Source organism: Pieris napi, chromosome Z (genome assembly GCF_905475465.1).
Source record: "Pieris napi chromosome Z, ilPieNapi1.2, whole genome shotgun sequence".
NCBI classification, from domain to species: domain Eukaryota; kingdom Metazoa; phylum Arthropoda; class Insecta; order Lepidoptera; family Pieridae; genus Pieris; species Pieris napi.
This window is the reverse complement of record NC_062259.1, coordinates 6772458-6787908: the sequence shown is the minus strand read 5'-3', so window position 1 is coordinate 6787908 and position 15451 is coordinate 6772458. Positions and strand designations below refer to the sequence as shown.

The following is a 15451-nucleotide window of genomic DNA, read 5'->3' as shown; positions in this document are numbered from 1 at the left end:
TTTTAAACTCTCATAATATAAATTATATATTGAAACGAAAATCCTGTAAATTGATTCTCAATAAATCCTTAAAGAAGACCGCTGGAAAACTGTTCCATATGTTGTATACATATTTTTTATTATGCTATCAAAGGCCTACATCTGTCTGTCTTATTCGCTGAAACAAGTAAGGAACTGGAAAAGATGATAATTACCTTAAACGAAGAAAGTGAAAAAGTAGGCCTTGAAACGACCACAAAACTAAAATAATGATAAACTGCGCGGTTGCTACAAACACTACAGTATACCTTAACAGAAAGCCTCTGGAAAATGTAAAACTACATATACCTTGGTAAACAATTATCATTCGAAGATAAAAATGAAGAACTTGAGGTAGAGCGGCTAATTAACATGAGCATTGCCACTTCTGTTGAGTATTATAATTTGTTTTTGTCATGATTGGAAATAAAACGAGCTTTATGACTATATTATTACTAGCCGTTTCGCGCCCGCTTTGCTGGACGAATTAAAATAAATTTTATGTTTCATTATTTTATTTTTTTTCATATTTTTATTATTCTTCTTTTTAACTTCCCGCTAAGAAAATTGAAATATTTCGAAAATCGAGTTTTTAACAGATGTTGACGTTTAGAGGTTCTAGGAAGCCTCCCCGAATGTTTCCGCGGTGAAGTCCGTATGGATAAATTTTTATAAAAGTAAAACAGCAATAAAAAAATGAAGGAACGTTGGAATTAAAAAAATAAATAGCCATCTAGGAAAAATTTCGCATCGAATGGTGGTAGTTTCATGTCGATACGATCAGTGGTTTAAGCGTAAAAGAGCCTCAAACGAACACCATTTTCTTTTTATATATATAGATTACCAAATCCTACATGTCCATGCGATAGTATTGTTCCGAATCACCTGCAAGCGTTCGTCCCTATAATTAATAAAAACATTTTTCAGATCACGTTTCAGTGGAGGATCTCCTTCAATTTGCTGATAGGAAGCCGTCATCGAAACAGAGAGGGGTGGAATCTGATGAAGTTAGAATCATGAATAAGGTGCTAAAGGAGGTATAAATTTATATATCCAAATAATTTATTTATAGGTCAATTGAATAAGAATTATTGTCAGAGCTTAATGTTTAACTTATGTGATTAATACTTACTATCATTAATTTTGTAAGTCACATTGACTGTATACTTTTAGAATTATAGTTACCTAGATAACACTGAAAATGTTTTGAAAATGAAAAACGGCTTAATGTAGAAAGTTGCACATACTTTTATTGTTTTTCGAAGTAATCTCCGTTCCCCTCTACTCATCGTCGCATTCGATGGAACCACTGAGAAAACCCTTCTATGGAATTTTCGTACGCTTTTACCGCATCTTCAGGGCTCCTAAAGCGAATACCTAAAATTTCATCTTTGGTTCTTGGGAAAAAATTAAAGTCGCAGGGTGCCAGGTCAGGACTGTATGGCGCATGACTCATTATCTCAACACCTGCACTAGTCAAATATTCAACAATCCGGTTTTGAACTTGAATCATACTAATGCCTAGGCTTGCCCGTATCTGCTGATAGGTCACTCTCTTATCTTACTGTATCATGCGTCGCACAGCACTGATGTTATCTTCAGAAGTTGCTGTTAAAGGACGACCCTCACGCGGATCATCATTGAGATTGCTACGTCCACGCTTAAGCCAATTGTAAATAGTGGCACGAGATGGGGCGTCATTAAGAAATACTAATCGCAGCCTATCATAGCTTTGTTGTTGAGTAAGCCCACAACGAATGTCATAATAAATCATTGACTGAAAATTTTCTCGCGTTAGGTTCATTTTCACGTGTAACAAGAGTTTTAGATTTGCCGCCAATTCACAAAAACAAATGACAAATGAATGCAATATACTAAATTAGGTTACCAAACAGTTCTAAAATTGAAATGCAAAAAAAGTTTTCATTAGCAATGCGTCATGATCGTAGAACAATGTCGGATTTGAAAAAAATCCAAAATACTACATTGACAAAATATTAAGATTACATTTAAAAAAAATCCAGGTGTTTTAAATTTCAAATTAACGAGTCGGTAAAGTGACGGATTTGATAGACGCTCATAAATTTTTCTAGAAAACTGTGTAATTTAATTTTATTATTTTTATTTTCTTTCAAAAGAAACCCTATTGTTTGCTTGTATGCCAATTTTCATTACAGAATATGAATTAAAAAAGTTATGACAAAAATCTAACATGATTAAATTATATTGATATGGCTGCCCTGTAAAGTTTACCATTTGTCAGATCTACGACTATGACGAATGTTTCTAACTGGCCGATTCTAAACATTTTCAGTGTTACCCACGTATGGATCAATATCTACATTTACTTTTATACTGCAAATTTATATGTCTAGTCTAGACTTCGTTACTTTCAAAGTTTTTTAATCTATTTACTTAGAAAGTAAAGTTAACAAGTAGTTGTAGAATCTATATGTAATTAATTTGTAAGAGGTGACGCCGAAATGATTCCTAACTGTTATACGATTTTTAATATGGTCAATTTTTTTTAGCTTCGTATAAGTCATAAGAAATCAGTACATTTTTAGTTAACATAAATAATTTAAAACATATCCTTATATGTATACTATACACTAACTATAAAATTACATATCATTATTTTCAATTTGGCATTTTTTGAAACAAGGCGAGTAATATTTCAGTAATATTAAAATCATATCATTTTACAGTTATTTAGATAGAGATAGGTAGCTTTACTTTACTTGTTCGAAATTTTAGGGCGAACCGCGTTTATCTGTCATTTGTCACTTTGATAATTAACCTTAATAGAATTTTCGTTCGATATTTTATTTTGCTCAAGAACTCAAGAAAGTTTGGAATACAATTTTCTTAATAAGTCTACATTCACGTAGACTGATTTAAGTCGATTTAGTTTTTTTCTGAGAAATAATGGTGAGTGCATGAAAGCTCAATGTTACCTATCTCTATAAATTTAACAAACTCTAATTTATGAATAGTTTACTATTAATAATCTTATTTTGTTTCCTTCTTTCGAATTCCAAAAATATTTGCCCTACATTATAGTTGAGCCATACTTAGTGCAACTTAAGTGTATATGTGTTGATTCAGTATTTATGGCCTACGATTTAAATGAAGTGATGGCCTATTTGTTTTTGGTTAAACGAAAATACTTGCTGTATTTTAACATAACATCACATTTCCGTCCAACTTTGTGTAATCGCATCCATTCCAATATTCCATCCCTACATTTAACACAAAGTATTGTCGCAAAAATACAATGAAAATGAATGTGATAGATTCTAAATTTCTACACAATAAAATATATATCTAATAGATTCTAGAAATGTATGGCCATTCATAAAAACTAAATCAGTCGTCAGCTATAGTTAAAACTGTTTAATTCAAATTCCAAAGAAAATAATGGACTAGAGATAAACGTACAAATAACGTAATACAGGTTGTACAGTACTAATGTACAGGTTTCCACTGCTCGATTCTGCAGGCATTTGTTATTTTTTTTATTAATTACCTATACGTATAATTAATTTTTGTTCAATTAATTTGCTGATATAAATTGCAACTATATATTTTTTTTAATTTTACGTAATTTTAAAGGAATTAATGATAGCAGAATCGAGCAGTGGGTTCGTAACAAAAATTTGTTAAAAATACGATGTTCCTAAAACCTGTAGGATGTATATGATTTATTAACATACCGTTTCTTTACATTCGGATCCAATAATCTCTTTTTATATCGATTTCTAAACATTTTTACTCGTACTTTTAATACGTACTTCAAATATTCCGACTTAATTTATCTTAATGTAGTTGTGCGTTTTATAAAGATAGCAAAATTTAAGAAACTCTACAGACATAAAATAGTACAGTTATATCTACTAAATCAGACTTATTTTGAATTCTATTTTTTTTTTTTCGATAGAATCGAAATCGTAGGTAGCATCAACTATTTTTTTTATTTCCTGATCTATTCTTACAGTAAATATAAATTTAACATTACGATCGAGCCTAACTTAAGACTAATAAGTATTTAAAACTAATCTAATTTAGTTAAAAGGATATTTAACATAAAAAAACTGTCCAATAACACAACTCTGTTAAGGGGTCACACTCTGTTCTATTGTTCTATTTTAAAACTTATTAATACAAAAATACAACTGACAATATCACATAATAATTAAATAAGAAAACATAAAACCTAATTTATAACAAATTATGAATAATGCAAAAAAATTGATTAGTCTCTCACGTCTAATGCAGTTTTATTGTAGGAAGAAAGAGACAGTTTTATATTGGACGTTAACATAAATATTATATATCATCTTAATAGATAACTGATTTATTTTTTATGAATAAACGTAAATATCGTTATTTCGTTATGCAGCATTGTTAACTCAGTATTTTAAATCTCAATTCAAAGCTAATTATGGTGTCAATTAATTGTGGACAATTTTTTTCTATTATTGAGATTAAAATTCTTTAATAATTTATTTATGAATGTATACTTAACGTATATTTACTAGACAATTCACATATTACAAGGCTCGCCGATTAAAAACTAAAAATAAAATATGTTTTTGGGAAAGTTCACAAATTTAATACTAGTATTTATAAAATATGTTTTGCTTTTTTCTCTCAAATTTAAGATTATTTATAAAATATATTTTTGCAAAGAGCAACATTACATTAAAACGTAGTGGCAATATATATGTAATGCTAGGATCTCACACATTAAAACCTATCGTCGAACTACCGTTTAATATACGTAATAACGACAGATAAAATTCTTGCTTAATTATATTTAAGGTGTTTAAAAAGATTTTTGTAATCAAATGTAATCCTGTAAGTCTAAGTGCAAAATTGTAAATCAAATTAAAACTCTAACTATTTATTAATTAAAGAATTTAATTTCGTCTACTTAGACTTAAAGGATTGCTTGGCCGTCCTAAGAAGAATTTAGCTACGGTTCGGGTTTTTAGCAATGATTATAAGTTTAACTGTCTATGTGTATAACGTGTTAGTATTTTATTCTCGTTTTAACCACTTACCCGGTTTCCATATGCAGAATATCAGTCTCTACGGTGCGTTAATATTAGGTCTTATGTCTTATCGGTACGTGGGTCTAATGTTGGATGTTAATCGTTGAAGTGGTTAGCATTAAGTTTTATTAATATGTAAGTTTAGTAAAATATAACCAGACCACTTTTTCTGTCATATAAATTGTTGGAGTGTTTGACTCCTTATTCGTATGGAAGTTTATATTATTAAAAATATTTATTTATTTATAATAAAATAAATAAATATGTAAGTTTAGTAACGAATAACCAGAGCACTTTTTGTGTCATATAAATAGTTGGAGTGGTAGACTCCTTATTAGTATGTAAGTTTTATTATTAAAAATATTTATTTATTTATTTATAAACAGAACACTTTGTCTGTCATATAAACATTTCACGGTACCCAGCAGAGGTTGTGATTAAATCAAAATCAATATATATATATGTATATATATTTTACGCAGTATGCTTGTAACAGACTGCCTTCCCTTCAAAGTTATAAACTTGTAATATACAAAATGTAGATACTTTTTAACAACCAATGCATTTTCTGTTTTATATCAAGTTACTAAAAAAAATATTTCTAGTTTAGTCAATTTTATTTAAGTAATGATTAAATCAATTTTAATTAAAGATGAGACCTAATTACTTTAAGAAAACGATAGCTTTCCTTATCGTCTTTAAAATATGTAATGTGTTTTAGAAATATAAACTTAACATATATTCAAACGTATGTTGTATGAATGTTGTGAAATATATGTTTCAAAATTACAGCCTTATTTTTATACATTTCTTAAATCGGCTATGTAATTTTTTACGAGAGGCGTAAGATTAGAAAGAAATCGTTTCTCAGGTTTCGTAGGTTTGTTAATAGGGTAGAAGTTTTTATTAGGTTTAAAGATTTAGCTATTCAAAGAGGTCTGTTATGTCAAAAACTTCAAGACACCACGAGGTAGCATGTTAAAACTTTAAAAAAATCGATGATTATCAATGATGTGTATCGATGACATTGTCTCACTAATAATAATTCTATTTAATAATCTTTATATTTATTTATATTATATCTCAAGTTATATTTAAGTTATTACGTGACAAAATCTCTCTTCTCAAAATGTTTTGTCAGCGATTCTACAAGTGCACCAAATTCTTGGCGATTCACGCAGTATAGGCCTCGTTTATATATACGAACGAATACACGAACAAAACATCAGATAGTATCGTTGCAATGTAAAATAGTACCTAGATAGAATATTGAAAAAATGAGCTAACAGGCGTTATTGAAACTAAAAACCCCGATTTTACATAGTTTTATAGAATTCGTAAAAAAACTGACATAATCGTATTGACGTTTACGAATGCTTGACGAAAAAATAGTACTCGTTGTAAAGGCTGTGTAGGGAAATTCTTTAAATTTAATGACACACTATAGCAGCAAATTTCACACTTATAGGCGTACTCTTTTGTTTTATGATGGGCGCAGTAAAGACCTGCCTTGCGATTCTGTAACTCACTTTTCAAACTCTCTGGAATCAAACGAGTGCGTGCGTAGAATGGTATTAAAATAAAATATATTTTAAATTCTAAAAGAGCAATTTTTCTTTTGAAACATTTTTTCTGCAACTGCGCTGCTACCCAACAGTCGTTTAATCTATGTTATTAGTTATTAATATTTAAACATAATTACTAAAACCCTAATTTACTTAAATAATTGTTATTTCCTTTGATTTTGTGTGACAAAATATGTATTAGCTAATTAACCCTTATTCTACGACCGATATTTTGTGTCATGGTGGAAAAATAGTTAATTCGATTTTTATTATCATAGAAATTTACAAAAAGTTACGTTTTATTCCAGTTTCGGTGTCAATTTCTATAAAACCGTTATGTTTTAACAAACGTTGTTTCAAAAACTACTTTAATTTCATTAATTTTTTTGTCAATTACAATTGTTTATGAATGCCTAAATATTATGTCAAACATTACCAAATCAGAGGAGGAGATTTCATTTAAACTTTGTTGATATTGATATAATGTCAATCTAACTAGTTTTCTTACGTAGACATTTTATTTTAAAAACATACGCTTACAATGGATTCATCGAAGAAAAGATAATAACTACTATGGGAAGTAATATAAAGTTAATTTATCATTGTTTTCTGTTCATTAATTTTATTTTAACTTTATAATTTGTTCAAATTGTTTGTAAATGTATCAGGATGATTTGAATAAATGGTAAAAATTAGATCCATTTCTTTATATTAAAAAACGGCCTTAGAAAATCGCCCTTTTACATTTACTTTACCATTGTTTATAAAAAAATGAAAAAAAAATTACGTTATTATTCATAAAATAGATGTATGATTTTCTTTTATTGTTGTCATTACATTTAACGCATTTTTTATGTATACGCTCTTTTGTGTAATTGCTTCGCTACATTTTTTCTACGCTTTTGTTGTTTTGACTATATAAACATGTATGTTAATAAACCTTTTTTAACAGATTTCACCCGAGGAGTGCCTTGAAGCGTTGGAATTTACTGATTGGAACATACATATTGCCATAAAGTTGCTTAAAATGAAGATTGCAGTTGCTGGATCAGGAGAAACAAAATTTGAAGAGTTGCAACAGGAATTAGAAAGTGCGGATGGTGATGTACCGAAAGCTGCTGCGGCGTTTATAAATTTAAATAAAAAGGAAGATGTATAAATACGCTGTCTTATTTACTAGCACCTTTATTTTCCGACATAGGCTTTACTCACTTTTATTAGGTAGATATTTATATGATCGCTTAGACCAATCTACTTCGGTAGGAACATAGTTTGTTGTAGTAGGTATTTTTTAAAGTGTACTGAAGAGAGAAAGACTAGACCCAACTTAGAATATCGCTGTACAATAAGCTCGTGACACAAATTTTGATATAGGCACATATTCTGTTGAATGCCTATCTACCAACGGTCTTATTTATAAACGAACTATTAGACAATATGTCATGTTACCTTATAACGTACATATGAAAACAAACCAATATCACTACAGCTAGACACGAAATAGAAAAAAACGATTTCAAAATGATCTATCGTAAGTTGCAAGCGAAATCTTATAAATTCCTCTGAGTTGTACTTGTAGACAATGTCGAAAGATCGCTACAACTATTCGGGCACCCATAATGGGCCCCACATTCACCTCTATGGCTGTATAAGGTATGATGATATGTAATAATTTATGCACAACCACCGTTCTTAACACGTTATAATAAATTATAGTAAAGTTATGACAAAGCTCAAGAGTCGAAGTCGTACGCACCTTTGCATAGTTGTGTGGTACTATATAAAACTTTTTAAGCTTTAGGTAGTAGCATGTGGTCGGTCGACCGTATTAACGAAGTTATTGATTTTATGATGCTATATCACTTAATATACTCAATTTAAGTACACCTGTGCCTGTGTGTAAGCTGACCTGAATTTTATACAAGCTTTAGTTTAACATATAGCTAAGCTAGATCATATCAATAATATATTGCAATATTCTTCCCGTTGTTCTTCCATTCTGTAAACAGCAACAAAATAAATTTTGAATTTCTTATGTATATTTTATGGTGATGCTATTTTACCTAATTTATTAAACTGGTGTTCTTACAAACCGACTGAAACCTTTATTAATAATGCATCAAAATAAAATATAATTTAAACCTAGAATCTAGATATCTATTGATTTTTTAAACATATAATTGAGAAAGGGATTTTTCACAAAGATGGAAAAAATCACATGTCGACCATATTCCGTTATTCGAATGGACAGTGATAATAATTTAGGTAACACTAGGTGTCGGCCTCTATTCATTACTTGTGGGTACAGCTGCAATAGTCAGCCGCGCATGCGCGACATTTTCGGCCTAGTTCTCGAACGGGGCCGGTGTGTGTGTGTGCATCCGTGTATGATATCATGTCTCCTGTGTGTGGGTTTGGCACGTTGAACGTGGACGCGCCTCTCGACCTACATTCGAATAAACCCCGTTTATATCGACGTCCTAGCGGAAGAATAACGCTCCGAGATAAATATATTAACCTGGATGTGAGCTCTGTGAAGCGATTATTTGTTCTGAAAATAAAAATGTAATCGTAAAAACATGAAATCAGCTAACCTTTTAGTTGTATTTTATATCGATAACTTGAAATATAGGCATTCATTGATTTTACTATTTATAATATTCTATTGTTGGATAAGCTAAAATTACTTTTTTATACTAGTTTCTGCGACTTATAGAGATCGGATTAGAACTTTAATTTTATTTTTATTTACTTGTAACTTTAAGGTTTAATTAATTAATTTTTTTAAGCAAATATGTACGAATATACGTGAAACTATTTTCTGTAGTATTTCATTTTGTTTTAGAAAAGATTTAAGTGTAGACACCCTCTATACCGCTACCGAGTATCTTTGATTCTGATCTTACAACAATAACTAACTTCCGGGATTCACTGTAATGATATTTACCTCAATATAAAAAAATTAAAACTTTACGATTTTTGTTACGACATTGACGAAAAATATATTTAACTACATTTATTTAAAAGTTAATTGCATTTAATGGCGCTACACAATTTTTTTAAGAAGGTAACTTTACCATTGGTATTTTTATATACATATTTGGTATATGAGCAAATGGGTGATGAGTTACCTGTTACTAAATAATGTCATTGATTTTCCGTTCTAATGGGTAAGATTCAGAAACGAGATCTAATCTGACCAAAAATGTATTGAATTTTGACATACAGTACAAATAGCTCGCTTGTGAATCTCACAAAAGGACCTTTCGTTTTCCTTACGAAACCCTACCGGTCTGAAAAAATTATATACCTCAATAAAATTATTTTAAAATATGTACTACTACTTGTTTTTATCTGTCTACGGTAATGCTTTATAAATTTGTTGAGATTCTTATAAGACACGTCTGGGTTCTGGGGTGACGGGAAAAAATCATTATCCATTGAATCAAGTTAACTTCGAAACCTGTGTGACTTGAATTACTCCTTTTGAATTAACGTAAGTATTGTACGGAAATTGTATAGGTATTAATGCTGAATATTCAAAAATATTTTTAGCTTATTGTTACGAATACATATAATGTAAATGATTATTTTGTTATATACTGAAAACCAATGTTTTATTTTAACAATAATTGATATTGTCTATTGGTAAAGGATAATTTAATGAAATATATGTTTATACTATATGTGTTTGATTCTATTCCACCTGTTATATGACTATATGAGCCTATTAAAGGGTACCATGAAGCTTTAATAAAAGACAATTTGATGTAAGGATAAGTGCTGTAAAACATGTTAATAATCACAAAAATGTGAAAATAACGCATATTTAATTCAGTTCGTAGCTACGTTGGAAGTATGCATCGGCCTCGTAGCCCGGTGCCCGCAGGCCAACCGGGAGATCACCTAGTTTCATGACCCCCTACCCCACCCCCTGAGGGTAAAACGAGGCCTCATGACCCATTTTTGCTTTGTAAGCCCGTCCTTGGCGTGTTTGTTAAATATTAAACGGTTTCCTTTACAGAAAAAATAATAAGATTAATTATAAAGCTTTGTAACAATGACAAGTTTAAAAATATTGTCACTTTTCTAAGAATCTGCAGCTCGCGTGATAAGATTTGTTAGAAAGTTTAGGTTACTATATTATTTATTTAGATAAAACTATGGAAATAACATGACATGCCTTTATATAGCTTCATTTCCGGTTTCAATATTTAACATATAAATTTAATCACTTAGGTACGTTATGAAAGCCCTTTTTTAAATATCTAAGTTGTTGTCTTTCCTCTGAAGCATTTCTGTGTTGATTTCATTGATCACCTGCTATAGATGATCATTGTACACCCGAAACAATGTTCACCTATAGCAGTTTTGGTCGCCCGGAATTGAATCGGTGTTGATGAAATATAAGACATGAAATTGCATGCAAATGGCAGGATAAATAAGGATCTGGCACTTTTCTACTTCATACTAATTTGCTTACTAATACATATTTAGTAGGTACCTACATAATCGCTAATAAAATTAATTTCCGAACAATACCTAATAGCCTTTAAATATAATCGGCTTAACATCTTAACTTAGAATGCCGTCTTCTTAAGTTAAGGAGTTAATATTGGGCACAAGGGAAAGTGCCAAAAATCTGACGCGGTAAAAATTTGGAATGTCGATACTTTCCATTTCCACTCTGCCTGTGTACAATGGAAGTCTTTTTAAAGTACTTTATAGTTTATAGTACTTAATAAATTATTTGACTTACAGGATTTATACTTCGCGCTGATGCTCGATCTAATTCTTACCCAAGATTTATATTCACGGGGAAAAGAAGTATTATCCGTACCAGCCAGTATTTAGACGGTTCAGGGTTTGGTTCGGGGTTTAGATCGGGTACACAGTATTTCAGGACTTGAGTCCCACACTGCCCACCATTTAGCCGGGCAAAAAAAATCCTTTCCTTCCTATTCTTTAATACAGTAGGTATTTGGTTTTATATTGTGAAGTTATTTTATAACTACAGTAAGACACCTTTAATGATTCCTAAATGATCGAGTCACACATAGTGACGTCACTAACAGTGAAAGTGAATTTAAGCATAACATTAAGCATAATTTGAAAAAATTACGTAATTTTTCTGTTGATAAATATAATATAAACAGTTTCTTATAACGATATATAATTATCCACTAATAGACAAAGACATTAGAAAATTTTGCTACGAAAAGAGTATAAAGTCATTTAACATCACCTTAATTCTTTTTAAATTAACATTTATATAAATGTCATTGGATTATACTTTTTATTGAATATCAAATGTTTATTCTCTTTGCCTATATTGGCTCTAAATCGTGAACAAAGTACGATTTTTTTCTAAAGAAAATAAGATACATTAATCGATGTATAAATTATACTTTAAAAACTTCAACATTTTTATGTTTAGTTCAAACAAAAATATTAAATAAACCGTTCTAAAGTTGATTGCAAGAATTTAAAAACTTTTCAATGGAAGGAAAGTGAATCGAAAGTATTTCTTTATGAAAACAGAGTTTTCCTACAACTCATATACTCTGACAACTCCTTATCCTATTTATCTCTGAAATTGGGTTACATGGCTCGTATATAACAGTGGGCCCATTTCAGTCGCGTCAAAATCTCCTCAACTCTAACGCAACCGCTCCAAATGTCGCTTGAGCGGTGTTCCTCTATAGATAAGGTCTCTTTCGACCGACGAAACGGTTGGTTTCTATCAGTATACCAAAGCCGTACTTAAGCCACTTTGCTTGTCGGCCTATGAGTTTTGGGTAGAGGGGCAGCGGGGTAAGAACTCAGAAGTTCCTACGCCCATACGTATAGCCGTATAGAGCTCAATGCGGCACCGCTCTGCGTCGACGTGAATCCATGCGCCAGCGTAGTAGCTTCGCCATCGGTAATAAATATAACTACCTCGAAGACCACTCTTGTCACAGAATCACACACCGAAAGCCGAGTAACATGCGAGTACGAGGTAAGTGACGCTTAGCGAATTTTTCCTGCGATTTTCTTTTAAGAGCTGGCGATAATTTTACGGTACGGGTTATCAGGTTGTTATCAGTCCTCGTGTATGTTTCTAAATACGTCATTCGTTCGCCAACCAATCGTGTTCGTCTAACATCATTGTGTTACCTAGATTAACGACAAAGAACTCGCAATATTTTAAGGAACTTACCAACTTGTTTTATTTTTATTTTTGTTTAGATAGCATATCTATTATTTTGAATGAAGAAATATCCATAAAATAACTAAGCATTATGTTTTTGTACTTATTATTTTGTTACCTACCTACCCTTGGCCAATAATCGGAGTTCTAGGAATTTTTTGAGCAGGTAGTTATTTAGAGGTGGTACTTATTTGGGTTGTGGGCGGAGCTGGGGATACACTTTAGATATTTTATGTATTATGTAAATCACATCAATCAACAAAGATTAAAGATTTTAATGTTGTTAATTTTGCATACCAGTGCACGATTCTGTTAGCTTACCTATGTTATAATAGAATTAAAAAAAAATATGTTTAATGGAATCGTATAATATTCTATTTCCGGGTGCACTACAAGTTACTATTGAATAAAATATTATAGACGAGTAAGTTTTCTTTCTTGTATATTTAACTAACTAACTAACAAAATCATATTCAATTAGGTAGCGCTAGAGATATTATTGTGATTACAATAATATGAATTGAGTCATAATTCATTTGGAAACAGATGTTTGTTTAACGTACACTATCTTGATGTACTATCAAGATGATAATTAAAATAAAGAAAAATATTTACTACCATTTATTTACGATTACATTTATTTTATTATTTGCATGTTTAAGTTATAGGCACGCCTTTATGTGTGTTTGCCAATTAAACGTGATGATCAATAGAAAGTTCAAAGTTCAGCCCTGCGATTCTGTAACACACTTTTCGACCGCTGTGTGAGTTCGAAAAGTGAGTTACAGAATCGCGGGGCAGTTCATCAGCTCTTTGGGTAGGTACTGAGCATTAGATCATTTTTTACCATAATTTATCTTATCAGTCACAAACGATCAAATCAAATCAAACACGGTATAAGTTAGGAAATTGTTCTATTTTTTAATAAAATAAAACTTATACAAAAATAAAACTAAATTGGCTAAATTAAGAACATGTCCATTATGTTCTACCTTAATAATACGTGAATTTGGAATTATTTAAACAACCGAATAATTTTATTATCTACCGAGTAACACAATAATAATCTCCCATTCATATACCTAAACGTGTTTATACATTTTGACGTAGCTGAAAACACTATTTAATTCTACATTATTTTATAAGTTGTTGTATTTGTGTTATTAACGCTCGTGTTAGTACTATAAAAAGATATTCAAATGATAATTATAATGGTATTTGCTTGCAGAAGGAAAATGTGGAATGGTTTCCTGCCAAAACTTCGTTAGTAAAATTAATAAAACTTAATAACATTGAAATTAATACTACAATAATTAAAATAATGAAACGCTGCTAATTAGTTGTTTGGAAATGCTTAATGATATTATTATTTTAATTATAATTATTGAAGCAGGAAACACAACTTTCGTATTCTTTTTTTACATTAGTAAGATAATTAATTATGTACTCAATTGATTTGAAAACATTTATTATAGTAAAACATGACGAAACTAATAATTACATTTGGGTTGATAACAACAATATTTTATGTGACGTAGAATGATAGATAATTATTATCGTAATTATGTTATTACAATTCCAAGTTTTACATTTATTCTTAATATAAATTATTCCTAGTATAATAGATAAACATAAAGTATAAGAACATTATCAGTATATTCCCTCCGATCGCATATTTCTAGGGTAATTCTTAACTTCTAATACAGTTTAACAAACAGTCTAACTTCATAATGTTGAATTGTCCTCTTCGATAAAACTCCCAGCACAATTAAGCGTCGTTTTATATTAATTAGGTGTATAGATTACCACTCCACTATAAAAAAGATCTAATAGGTATATACCTAAATTAAAATCAGCAACATAAATCAATCTTAGAAATGATTCTATGTAACTATGCTTCTATATAAGAGGTACATGATTGCATCTGTCTCTCGGCTTAGCTGGTTACGAAATCGCTTAAGAAAATTTCAAGTTGGACGCCGAATATTTAACAACGTTGCGTTAGAGAGTGAGTAGTAACGGTGCCCTAGTTATTTCGGGTACTGTGCTAGATTCAAACGAGGCCACCCGAAGCGTGGTTTTCATCATCTGCAGCAAGTTTTATTCGATGGGGCCGCGGTAGGCCGTGCGACCTCGTAGACACAAGTCGTTAGGTAGATAGGTACCTACTTAGTTGGAAACAAACCGTTCCACACGAACGTGACTCGTTTTATATTCGTCCAAATACCAGTCACGTCACACGAATCATCAAAAACGGTCTACGGTATCGTAACGGTATCTGAACGAAATGACGTTTTAATTTTCACATAGAGCAGTGACAAAAACTCATTTACGGAAAGGAATAAGGAAAACAAGAATGTATTGAATAATATTTATTATAATCTTTGGCGGGATGTCAAGAAACCCTGAGAGCACGTTTTTAGAGTACAAGAAATATATTAGACAATTAGTATTTACGATAGTACAATAAACAGAGAAGGGGAGGTGCCATTTGGTTTTAACTAAGCCAAGGCCGTTATAGTGGGGATAATGTGTACACGTGTGACCTAGATAGAAGGCGAGGGCTCACGACAGTACCCGAACTAACAGTAATAGTCTTTGATCGATACAAAATGTGT

The 15451-nt window shown here is 30.8% G+C and overlaps 1 protein-coding gene across 3 annotated transcripts in view; it reads left to right on the top strand.

Annotated features, from left to right (window-relative positions):
* LOC125062162 (activated Cdc42 kinase-like) overlaps positions 1 to 7800 on the top strand; it is a 30879-nt gene extending 23079 nt beyond the window's left edge. For all 3 annotated transcript variants that reach the window (XM_047667843.1, XM_047667844.1, XM_047667842.1), the window contains 2 exons: positions 946 to 1055; positions 7593 to 7800. In XM_047667843.1, coding sequence (XP_047523799.1) covers positions 946 to 1055; positions 7593 to 7799 — 317 coding nt within the window. In that variant the 3' untranslated portion in view covers position 7800. The remainder of the gene's footprint in view (positions 1 to 945; positions 1056 to 7592) is intronic.
* The last annotated feature ends 7651 nt before the right edge of the window (positions 7801 to 15451 follow it).